Source organism: Marmota marmota, unplaced genomic scaffold, assembly GCF_001458135.2.
Source record: "Marmota marmota marmota unplaced genomic scaffold, marMar, whole genome shotgun sequence".
NCBI lineage: Eukaryota > Metazoa > Chordata > Mammalia > Rodentia > Sciuridae > Marmota > Marmota marmota.
The window spans coordinates 1,069,685-1,082,458 of NW_025999891.1; the positions used below are offsets into that span (position 1 = coordinate 1,069,685).

At 40.9% G+C, this 12,774-nt stretch overlaps 1 protein-coding gene across 5 annotated transcripts in view; it reads left to right on the top strand.

Annotated features, from left to right (window-relative positions):
- Positions 1–12,774, top strand: part of Smg6 (SMG6 nonsense mediated mRNA decay factor) — a 226,473-nt gene that overhangs the window by 57,682 nt on the left and 156,017 nt on the right. For all 5 annotated transcript variants that reach the window (XM_015500986.2, XM_048792891.1, XM_048792899.1 and 2 more), the window contains one exon: positions 6,265–6,410. In XM_015500986.2, coding sequence (XP_015356472.1) covers positions 6,265–6,410 — 146 coding nt within the window. The remainder of the gene's footprint in view (positions 1–6,264; positions 6,411–12,774) is intronic.

The window sequence follows — 12,774 nt, forward strand, 5'->3', positions numbered from 1 at the left end:
TGTAATTCTCTAGGTTTCCTTAGTGGAAATAGGAGCTGTGTCAGTTTCTATAAACTTTTGTATTTAACTCTTTGAGAAGCTGAAAGGCTTTGTCCTGCTTGAAGAAACACTGCCCCATGGATGGTGAACTAGAATGTGAGTTTAGCACATATTCATTTGGCATCAGCCTGGGCAGGAGTTATAGTAATGGCCATTGCAAGGATAGTTTTAATTTTGAAATGATTAAGTTCTAAATAACTCACTTAGGAAAAATTAACTGGGTGCATCAGTAGTTCCCCCATCTCTAACTCACCCCAGCCACCAATGTAAGCTCTACTGTGGCAGGTGTTTTTGTTTAGCACTGTTGTATCCTGAGTACCTGGCACATATAGTAGGTACTCAGTTAATATTTGTTGTGTGAATGAATGAATCTTTATAAGAAATGGATGGATTATGAAAAACCAGAGAAGAATCTGGTATTCTAACAGGTGACCCAAGCTTATCATTAGCGATTAATATAAAGATGCAGTTATGTGGTAGATAAGACAATATCAGTGTCATCTTATAAAATAACACATCACAGCAAGAAATTTTATTGTGTTACACTTAACAATTGATGGTGTTGTTACTCCTTATCTCTTGATCTTCTATATATTTAATCAGATTTTTAATTAGACCTTTATTCCCTCTTTCAGAATTCTTTGTTTTGGGTACTAGGGATTGAACTCAAGAGCACTCGACCCACTGAGCCACATCCCAAGCCCTATTTTGTATTTTATTTAGAGACAGGGTCTCACTGAGTTGCTTAGCGCCTCGATTTTGCTGAGGATGGCTTTGAATTTGCGATTCTCCTGCCTTCGCCTCCTGAGCTGCTGGGATTACAGGTGTGCGCCCCTGCGCCCAACTCAAAATTCTTAAATTTAAACATAGATATTCTGGAAGAAGTTAGGGACAATAATGATTGAAATGCTGGAAAATGAGATTTGGGAAGAAAAATTAATCTTAAAACACTAAGGCAAGTAGCTGGGGATGTAGCTCAGTGATAGAGCACTTTCCTAGCATGTTCAAGGCTCTTGGTCCAATCCCCAGTGCTGAGAAACAAAAACAAAACACTAAGGTTAAAAAAAAAAAGATAGAGTTAGTTGTAAGGTACCCTAACTGTGTTTAAAAGTAAAAGACTCATAACCAGATAGCCTTGATTTTTATGGGATGACAGTAAGAGAAATAGGCTTATGGTGCAGCTGGAGAGATATGGGTTATGTGTAAGAACATTTCACAGAGGGAAGATGTTTGAGAATTTCCTTCCCCGGAGACCTTTAAAAAGGAATAGATTATCTCATTTGTCTGTGGCGGTTTACTGTGGTTCAGATTATTTAGGAACTCTTCCATTCCTGCATATAACATTCTGTTGTCAAAAGACAAAGTCATTTCAGTTTCACTTTTATAAAAGATGAGTTTTCAGTGAGGAAAGTATATATCAATTCTGAGCATTCTTCAGACCCTTGAAGAATATTCCACTTACGCTGTCTTGTAGGTAAAAGAGAATTGAGCTGCAAATTTATTCAGGAAGGCAAAAATAGCAATGACATTTCTATTGTTAAAAAAGAAAAGTATAGAAGTCTGTAAGACTAGAACAGCAGTGATCCCAAGCCATATTCAACATCATGGACTGTTGCCTAATTACCAAGAAGATGTGAAATGTGGGAGGCGTGAAAACGAATTAAGACTGAGGAGATTGTAATAGGGAGCAGCTGAAGTCAGCGCTGTTGCTTCAAAGCGGTTGCTCCAGTTTTGGTCTTCTCTGTGCTTGGTGATCCATGGTGCATCAGTATATAAATGAATGCCTACTGTGTGCCAAAACAAGTCTGCTTACTCTTAGCATCAGCTGACAGGAGGCTGAGAACTTTAATGAGATAAAATATCAAAAAGAGTTTTTTACCACTCACTAGTTACAAGACCTCAAGAGTAGAAAATAAGTCAAACCTGAGACCTTCAGTTTCTTTATCAGTGGTTTAAATAGATGATCTCTGAGGTCCCTTCTAGTTCTTATTTCTGTAGCACTACGTGTTTCCTCTCATTTCCACTCTGTTACACAGCTTAGTTTTTGTTTGTTTGTTTATTTTGCTCCTGGGTTGCTCTTGTTTTGTTTAGTGTTTAAAAAAAATTGAGAAATTGATTGAGAAAAGTTAGGAAGCCTGATTTTTTTCTGTAGAGAATATTGTTTAGCCCAGCTGTGTTCCTGAGTATCTGAGGGGTTGGGTCCTGTGTGGTTAGTCATTGTCTGAGTCACTCTGGAGTCTGGGTTCCCATTGTGTCTGAAAGATTGGTTTCTTAAAACTGCCATTCAAATGAGACAAGGTGTCTCTAGAGATCACTTCACAAGCCAGTCACTTAAGTCAGTGAAATGCATGTCCTGAAAATGATCATATCTTCTAAGCTTTTAAAGAATAGGGATGGAGTCTTCATGGACTCAGGAAGAGGAATTGTTCAGGATTCCAGGTGGCTCCTGCTAGATGCTTTCCTGGTGAGAGGTAAATCAGACCTATACTTGGCCTCCACTGAAAGAGAGTGGGAAACTGGCAGCCTCTGGGCTCTTGATTTGTGACAAATGGAATAATTTTGCTTCCCATTATTGCTTTGGTTAAAGTTACCACTTTGGCTTTTACTTTCTTGCCTGGTCATGCTATTTGCACAGCTTCAAGCTCTCTTGGAATTCAAAGACTGATATATTTATTTTGGACTTTGAATTTTTAAAAATGTAATGTTTGTATCTTATTTAAAAAAAATTTTTTTTTAGTTGTAGGTGAACACAGTACCTTTATTTTATTTATTTATTTTATGTGGTGCTAAGGATCAAACCCAGTGTCTCACATGTGCAAGGCAAGCACTATACCACTGAGCTACAACCCCAGACCTCTTAATTTATTTTTAAAACTAACAAATGTTTTTAAACACAAAAGTAAGAGCTGTTCATTGTTGGGGAATTTTTTTCCCCTTATTATACAGTTTATGCTGTAAAATATCAAGAAAACATAGCAAAAAGAAGAAATAAAAATTACTCATATTCTTACTACCCATATATAACTATCCATTTTTAACATTTGGTATGTATTTCTTGGGTCTTTTTTTCTGTGTATCATACATACACAATTATGTACTTTTTTAATATTTATTTTTTAGTTGTAGTTGGAAACAGTACCTTTATTTTATTTACTTATTGTTACATGGTGCTGAGGATCGAACCCAGGGTCCCGCATGTGCTAGGTGAACGCTTTACCACTGAGCCACAACCCCAGCCCTTAAGTTGTTTTCTAAATATTATTTTCATTAACTGTATGTTGAAGTTTTCCCCACATGCTTAAAAATGTAATGCACCTTTTTAAAAAATATTTTGTTGTTTAGCTGTTTTTAGTTGGACACAATACCTTTATTTTAATTTTATGTGGTGCTGAGGATCAAACCTGCACGTGCCAGGCGAGTGCTCTACTGCTGAGCCAAAACCCCAGCCCCTATAATGCACCTTTTAAAAAATAATAGTCTATGTGTGAATGTGCAACACTGTTATTGTTGGGCATTTTAGGTTGCTTCCAAGTTTTTACTACCATAAATGACATGTTGTGATGCTTTTTCTTCTTTATTGCTGCTGATGCAGTTTTTTCTTCTTCTTGGTTTAAATTTTATAATTATTACTTAAGTAATATTTATAAATTCTTATAAAAATATAACATGACAACTAAGGCTAAGATTTCTTTCAATACAGCCCTAATTTTGTGCTTCCAAAGAGATAAAACTTGACATTAGGTTATGTATTCTTCAGGACCTTCTAACTACATTTACTTACTTAGATATATGTTCACGAAAACATGTAATTTTATTTTTTGGGTTTTTCCAAATAAAAATTATGTATTTCTCAATTATTAGGGGTAAAGCAAAGATTATTTCTCAAAGAGAAAGGCATAAACTACTTACAGGTAGTATGAGGCCAAAATCAGATAGGATTTTAGTTGCAAAACTGGGAACCAGAAGTCTCATTATTGAGCTCTGAGATGGAGACTTTTGTCTTTGTTTCCTTCTTTGATTGCTTAACAAGGCTGATTTTGTCTAGATCCATCTTCCTTCATATCTCACATGTGACATTACTCTAACCTACATCCTTATGCATTTGATTTTTTTTTCTTTTGTTTTAAACCTGTTGTACTGGTCAGAAGGAAAGAAGAGAGGATTTAAAAAAAAAAAAAATGTGGACATTTGACCTGCACTCGGTTGAGACTTTAGTCTGACCCAGGGAGTGTTAATGAATCTGTTTCAATTCCCATCCCAGGGAAGAGGCTTCCTCAGACATGGCTTCAGCTTCGAAGCAAGACTGTCCCACGTGACTCTTCTGTCGTTCTGTGCTGGCTCTCTACTGCCTTTCAACACGGAGACACATGGGTCTGAAACTTGCCCAGTGTGGCTGCTTTTCAAGCAGAGTGAACTCTGCTCTTCTCGTAATGAGAAGTGCTAGCCCCCCTCCCCACCTCCAACCAGAAAGAGTGCTGCACAGTGTCAGGATTTAAAATGAAACCTTTGTTACAGCCCATGGGGAAAAATGGATCCAATCCAGCCCCAAACATATCACTCTCAGCCATTCCAAATCTACCAAGAGTTTTAGCGGCTCTGAAACTTTTTAGAGAGAAATAAGTTTTGTTTTGCTTTATTTTGAGGGGGGCACTTGAAATGGTATGTGGGGGAGAAAAGCAAATGCATGGTGTGTTTTGTGCCAATGGAAATGAGGACAGCTCAGCAGAGAAGGGAACTGGAATGTAAACTGTAATTGACCCATAGCTGTGGCATGACTTCTGGGCACCAGAGGGTCAGCAATAGGAGTTGCCATCCAAGGGCAAGGAATGAAGGTTGCCAAGATTCAAGAAAGCTCTGGGTTTTCTAATCTGGGGAGGGTACTACTACTCAAGAGGGAAAGGTCCAAGGTTGGGGTGAAACTAGCAGCACCTTTCTCTGGGACTTGTTTTGTGTCTTTTGTGAAGGATTCCCTTCCCTGTGGCTTTCCAGAAGCTATTTATTAATCTAGCCTGGAGCTGTTCCCCACCCCACCCCTCTGTACCACAAGCAGTTTGTTTGGTGATGGTGGTGGGGTGAGGGTGGATAAAAGATACTTTGCTGACCACGGATTGTTCAGTATTGCCCTAAGGCCCATATGCCTTGTTTCTTTCCCTAGCACCAAGTTTGAGTTTGCTTTTTATTTTGGAGGACTTCAGCTGTGGTTTGTTCCTGTTGCCAGAGGAGCTCTAGGCATGCACCACTGTTTAGGATCCAGTGGCCACATTTGGCAAGCAGTGGTTTGAATGACCTCTCCTTAGGAGCCCTAGGTCACAGGCTAGATTTCTGCCTCTCTGCATTACAGGCTCTTCCTGTATTGGGAGTGGCAGTTGGCCAGGGCATTATATTTCCACTGGCCTGAAAACATACAGACCCTGATGAGCAGAGGCTTGTAAGAGGGAGGAGGATGGCAACACAGGAAGGGCTGAAATAGATCATTGGAGCCCTAGGTCTAGGGGCTCTTCAAGGGGAAATTTGGGATCTTAGGTAGGGCAATTAGTATGATAGTACCTAAGGAGACAACAGCATAACTCTTTTTTTTTTTTTTTTTTGGTACCAGGGATTAAACTCAGGGGCACTCAACCACTGAGCCACATGCCATATCCCTAGCCCTTTTTTAGTATTTTATTTAGACAAGGTCTCACTGAGTTGCTTAGATCCTTGCTAAGTTGCTGAGGCTGAGTTTAAACTTGTGATCCTCTAGCTTCAGCCTCACAAGCATATGCCACCATGCCCTTCTATGTGATTTCTTGAAGTAAATCCTTACGTAAAGAATCTTTAGCTTTGTGTGACTCTTATAAAGTTTTTATACCAGAGAGTTTGGGGGATACATAGGTGTTTGTTAGAGCTTAAAGGAAATTTGTTCACAATTTAGAAAAACTCATTGTTTCAGAAAGAAACTTTTATGTCAGCTTGAATTCAGTTCTTGCCAGGGGTTAGGAAATAGCATACCAAAGCATAATAACTCATAGCAATTTACCCAAGAATTGAGTTGGTTCCATCTCCAAACCCTGAACACTTTATTCTTTTTTCTTAAAAATCTGTTCAGAATTGCAGGATACCAGGAAGTTTTGTGAAAGTACCAAAAAAACATCCTAGGCATTAATTGTTGGCTCCCAGGGGATGAGGGGTGGTCTCTCCAAGTGCTGTTGGGGATGAATCTCACTTTTGGGCTCCCTGTATTTGCAGGATGGAGACATTCCCTGCAGTGGCTGAGAAGGTCCTCAAGGAGTTCCAAGTGTTGCTACAACATAGCCCATCTCCTATTGGAAGTACCCGCATGCTGCAGCTTATGACCATCAACATGTTTGCTGTACATAACTCTCAGTTGAAAGGTAAGGAACACCCAGTTACTTCATCTAGACAGTCTAGCTTCTTTCCTATGCTACGTTATCCCTACCCTTGCCCCTGCCAAACACAGATACTCTGCCCCTACCCCTCAGTTGCCTTTCAGATCTTTAGTTTACTCTCCAAAATCAATAAGACTCTCTAGTGCTTGGGTGGGATAGGAGGAGGGAATCATGGGTGTAGAGCTTAATTTGCAATCCCAGAGATGCTGTTGCACATCTGGCTATGCTAAAGGCAGCAGCAAGGCCTCTTGGAGGCTGCAGACCCAGAGCCTCTCCCAGGGGAGAGGCATTGCTGAAATGTTTCATTGCAGAGACCATAAGCTTGGCAGGGATTGGGAATAGCTGTTTCTGGACGCATGTACCCTGTTTGTTCAATATGGAAAAGTCTAGTTCCCTATGGGATATCCCTTGTGGGATCCTGCCAGAGAATAAGAACAGAGAATTGATGAGCTTTGGTGACTCAAATCTGGAAGCACAAAAACCGCCAGACCCAGAATTTGGCTAGTATACTGATGTGCATTCTGAAGTGCTTTTCTGAACACTTTTTGGGTTTTTTTTTTTGATAGGGGTTGGGGGAGGGGAGGAAGGAGGGGCAGATTGGTTGGGTTTTTAAATGTTCTGATGACCAGGTCACAGTTGAAGGATATTACCAGGATCCCTTCCTTTCCTTCCACCTCACTTAGGTAAGGATGATGTGGTTTGACTTGATGGAAATATGCAATGTGGGGTGACATTATTTTGTGTGTTTCTTTGCAGCATTTGATTCATGCTGCCAAGGAATAATTTCAGAGCATGGACAGAGTACTTGGTCTCAGGGCTAGAAGGTTATTATCTGAAATGCCAGGAAGTGGAAATCGCCCCATGGAGACTCTATTGTAAAGTAGATCTGGTGTTTCTGGACAAAGTGCTGCTGGCTTTCTTGTTACATCTTTTCTCAGAGCTTTTTCTTGTCCTGAACTTGATTTATTTCCCTTTCCATTTGTATTAAGGGGTTATTCTCAACTTTCTGATGGTGGGGAATTTCTTCTCTGATGAGTGAGTATGCCACACTTCCCCTGGAAACAGGGTTTCTTTTGGGTCTCGGCAAGGTTCTGAGCTAGTCTGCCTGGGTTTTTAATCACTTCTGAATCCCAGAGGACTTTGTCCTCTCAGACTGCCTGCTACAGTATTTAGAATTCCCCACAGAAAATATGATGCAGAAGCTTAGGAGCCTTTTGAACTTGGCTAATTATTCCTGAGACAGCTATTTGTTTAAATGGTGAGGAAGCATGGTGTCCTGAGGAGCAGTGCTGGTTTCCAGGAAGAAGGAAATAAAGTTTCTAAAGTGCTGTCCTGGTGAAGTTATGAAATCCAAAGGGGAGGGAGATTGTGCTACCAAGACAGAAACTCACTGGACTCTGATGTGAGGCCTCCTGAGGTGCCTTCCTATGCAGTTTCCTCTTTCCTACCAAAACAACCCACCAAGTTCAAGTTCTACCTGTCACTTGCTGCTGCCGAGATTATTGTTTAGCATCAAATGACCTGCAGCCTCTATAGATAGGAATGTGAAGGAACTGCAGCCCTTGCCTATGGAGCAACGGTTTTTAGTAGTTTTTGCTCCATGGAAAGGAATACTTAGGCCTTTTCATGGGCCACCAGTGAGTCCTTTTCTTGTAGCTGTTTTTAATTAAAAGTAAAGAAAATACAGGTAGAAGGAAGGTGAATACAAAAATAGAAACAGGTGGTTCCTCTATTTAAGGCCAGGGTACTTTTCTTAGACTATCTCCTGATTGGTCATAAGGAGGACCCTTTAGCTAGGAATGACATGTTAAAAAGCCTATTCTTGTGACCTGAGTCTTTATTCCTGTCCTTGTCTGGACTCTTACCTCTAAAGGCAGGAGGAGCCTGAGTTGAGGTGGTCAGAGTCTCCAAGGGTGTTTCTGAAAAACAGCCCAGGCCGCAGGATATAACACTCAGCTAGGACACAGAGCTCTGTGGACATGCTGCCAAGTACCCGGTGTGCAGCTGAGGCAGCCGTCCAGACCCCACTGTGTGGGCTGCCATTGGGAGAGGGGTGAGCAGAGCACTCAGCAGGGCTGGTTGGTGGGAAGATGCACTTTTCCATTTCCCAGCACATGAGTCATCTTCTCTGGGCCCCTGTGCTGTGCTTGCACGGACAGTGGCAAGAAGGGGGTGTTGTGGCTGAGTAGCAGCATCTGTGCCGGGGGTGGAGAGGGAAGGGGGTTGGGGAGAGGGTAGAGATTTAAATCCTTCACTAATCAGCAGCAGTTTGAATCACATTTTTATGAGTAAGGAAGTGATAAATCTGCCCTGTGTGTTCAGCCCCCAAGTCCCGTCAGCCAGTGCCCTTCTAAAGGCCAGTCTGCATGCTATCAAAGTCGCCACCCAGCCATGGTCCCTGGCTGTCTGAAACCAGGAAGCAAGACCTGATGCTTCCTGGCCCTCCCAGGTGCTTGGGGTCTATGGTGATTTGGCAGTCACTACAAGTTACAGAACATCTGGGCCATCATTTTTCTTTCTATTTCTTCTTGGACGTATCCTTTTGGGTGGGTGTTTGCATATGTCAATTCCTGGACTCTGTGCAGGAGAGCATTCCAGACTGAAGCAGAGGTGATCTTTTGGCCCACAAGAAAGTCCAGATCCTTTCAGTCTGTGCCTGAGCCTTCCTCATAGATGTGGAGTTAGGAATATGATTTGGAGAGCAACAGAGAAGTCCTTACTTTAAAAAGTTTGTCCTCCTAATGACTTTAATGCTTTCATGAATCATTCTTTTTTTTTTTTTTAATTATTCAGTGGCACCCTTGTATAGTTATTTCTTTTCACAATATCAGTAGTCCAGAGATAGAAATCATATTGTTATTAATACATTAGAGTGATTACTTTTCACTTATGCTTTCCTTGTGAACATAAAGCTGTTTAAAAGTCTTAGATGCTACAGAAGGCAAAATGGAGCAAAAAGTTAGGTGGTAGGGAGAGAATGGCATCTTTCTCCTTTTTCTAGGTTATGGTCTTGGAGCCAACCCTGTTTGTGGAGACAGAAGTTGTGAGGTCAGATTCTCCTCCTTTCCCATTCATTTGGGGGAAATGGGTTATTTTATATCATTTAGCCAACTAAGCTTTCAGGTCTCAGTAGTGATCTTCACACTCATGGGTTCGGGAATATTGATGGGAAGACCTTTATTTCTTTGAGATAGTTTGTGACAGAAAAATTTGAGGGATAGGACAAGGGATGTTTGGGAGCCCCAGCATGGGGCCTGATATTTATTAGGCATTCAGTATTTGTTTAATGCATGGATGAGGAAGCTCACAGCTGTGGAAAAGCCAGCTCTAGTAAGCAGTGTGTTCCTTTATTTGGCCAGTGTCCAAGGCTGTTGGTGAGATAGGTGGTTCCCAAGGTGATGTCACAATTGGTAATCTCTCCAAGGCATCCCTACCCTGAAGGGAGAAAGGACCTTCTCCATGTTCCTCAGTATTTAACACTTCAGTAGCCATGTGATTGGCTGATGTTGATGCTGGAGGGTAAACTGGTTGATCTAAACCACAAGCACTCCAAGAATTTTAATTTTTTAAAAATTCCATAATTTGAGGAAATAAAACTCTAGTTTCTTGAAGAGGAATAATTGAAGCAACATTTGTGGTGTAGGGCATCACTGAAACTCTGTTGCATCCCCCATCTGTGCCCAATTTGCTCCAATCTGGCTTCCTCCTCTTTTTCTCTTCCCCTTTTAGTCTCTCTCTTTAAAAAAAAAAAAGTTTTTATAATTTCTGGAATCAAAACCATCTCAGGCATACTGTTTTATTTTACTGTATTATTGGATTATACTTCCTATAAATCATTGGATGTTACTCATTGGCCACCACTGGAATTAACTTCCCTTTTCTGTGCCCTTGGCCTCTTCTTTTTCCTCTTCTACCAGTTCATAGAGTATGTCTCCATTTAAGCCTTGCAGAAAAGCCCTAGTAGCAGCAAGAGGGCACCCAAGAGATAGTTCTTGTGTGTGTCCTTGGTATTGCCTGCTCTGAGGGAACATTTAGGGGCCAGAATTGAGGTAGAGTTTGACTAGCTTTCCTTTCATGATCATTTATGCTTGCTTTTTGTGGTATTTGTAATCCTGAATTGCAGGACAGAGTGCCCTGTGTTTCAGGATGATAGACAGCTGTAGCTGTTTACATGGGCCTGATAGAGCTTTAACCTGTAGGTGTGAAATTCTACATGCCATTGTTATGAATGGGAGGTGACTCTAGTTGATAATTTTGTTCACAGCCAGAATTTGTTGTCCAGCCTGCAATAACTTTGGAGACCTCACAGAAAAGCAGTTTGCTCCCTTGTGGCAATTCACTTCTGTCTGAGTTTCTTACCGAAGCAGAATGTATGAAGTGCTTAATCCTCTGCTTGTCAGAACAGTTGTACAGGAAATCCACCTTTCATAAGGGGTTAGGCTTGAGGTTAGCTGTGTAAACTGTCATTCTCATTCCTTCTTCTGTGTCTCTTTCTCCACAAGGATCCATAAGTAGATTTTTGCTGGTATTCAGTGCTACCTTGGCCCACATTTTTAGGACTCCACAGGTAAATTAATAGAGCTGGTGTGGCCAATGAATTTTGTGAGAAACAGATTCAAGGTCAGAATAAGTTAGACTTTGGAAGGCAGGCCAGACTGTCCTTATGAGTGAGAGAGAACTGCCCACAGGCTGCTTAGCATAGACTTCTTTTCTTCTGTAGTGAACCATGGTTCTAGAGGTGGTTCCCTGGAAAAGAAAAAAAAGTGTAAAAAGTGACCTACCTGTCTTTCTAATTTTTTAGTTCTTGGGTCCTTCTTGTTTCCATAATGAATTTTACTACATTAGTCTGAAGGAGAAGAAGAAAAGTTATGAAAAGCTAAAGAAATGAGAAAATTCAGTCGTCCTAGGAAACTTAGCCCCTTATTATATCTGTTGAAGAAGTGGGCTTTTTTTTTTTTTCCCCCAAAATGAAAATGTGGTTTGGTGTTCCTGGCTGGTTTTGTGTGGAATGCAGAGGTGCACTATCCCACTGTTGCCCAGTGGCTATTGTGAGCTATATTTTATTTCTGTTGCCATATTATTTGAATTTATTTATTTATTTTTAACCCCTGGATGGACTTAGTTTGAAGAAGAAACACTGGGGGGAATTTTGGCAGCAGGGCTTTCAGCTACCTCTTTTTGTTTGTTTGTTTTTGTTTTCCTTCCAGTACTTGGGATTGAGTTCAGATTGCCACTACCACTGAGTGACATACCCAAATATTTTTTATTTTGAGGCAGGGTCTCTGTAAATTTCCCAGGCTTGTCTTGAACTTGCAGTCCTCCTAGCCTCAGCCTCCCAAGTACCTAGAACTATGGGCATGCGCCACCATGCCCAGCTATTTCTTTTAAAGAATCTTTTCCGGGAAGTACAGTTCTAAATGTGTATTTTGAAGGGGAGGGGTTGGGGTAGGCACAGGCCTCAGGCAGGTATATACTGCATGTTGAATTCATAAGGGAAAGAATAATAGTTTTTAAGACTGTAACCAATAATGACAGCAGCAGCAACCCTGATAATACATGATGATACTTTATAGTTACTACATATGTGTATCCATCTGATCCTTCTGTCAGTTCTCTTGAGACAAGACTAGACAGATATTTTGTTTCCTGTTTCGTAGATGAGAAGTGTGTCAGAAAGGTTAAGTAACTTAAACAAGCTAGCACAGCTGGCAAATCACACCTCAGACTCAAGTGTCCACCATTCTCCTGTCAGAAGACATTAAAAATTATCTGGACAGACAATGCAAGAATTTTTTATCTTCTCACTCTGAACAGTCTGCTATTTGATGAGGAAGGTGATCTGTGAATCATATCTGAGACCAGTAGAGTAACAGAAGTGAGAGAGAATTGGAAGAAGGGTCAGAATTCTCCCAAGTGACTTGAGTCAGGGGAGAGGGGGATGGCAGGTAATAATGTAGCAAAAGGGTAGAGTGTGGACAAATTAAGGTTGTGTGTGGTCCCTATTTACTTTTGTGATGAGTGTAGGGGAATCCCCCTCTCATAATGGAAAGCACTATTCATAGCCAGTTGGTGAAAGAAACATTCAGTCTTTTTCTTGATTTAGGATATATATAGTATCTCTTAAAAATGGATTGGGTAAGGGGGGCTGGGGTTGTAGCTCCTAGTGAAGCATTCGCCTAGTGGAGCATTTGCCTAGCATGTGTGGGGCCCTGGGTTTGATCCTCAGCACCACATAAAAATAAATAAATAAAATTGTGTCCATCTATAACTAAAAAATATTTTTAAAAAGGGGGAGGGTAGAGGTCTTATTTGTACCATAATTTCTGATATCACTCGTGGGGGGGGGGGG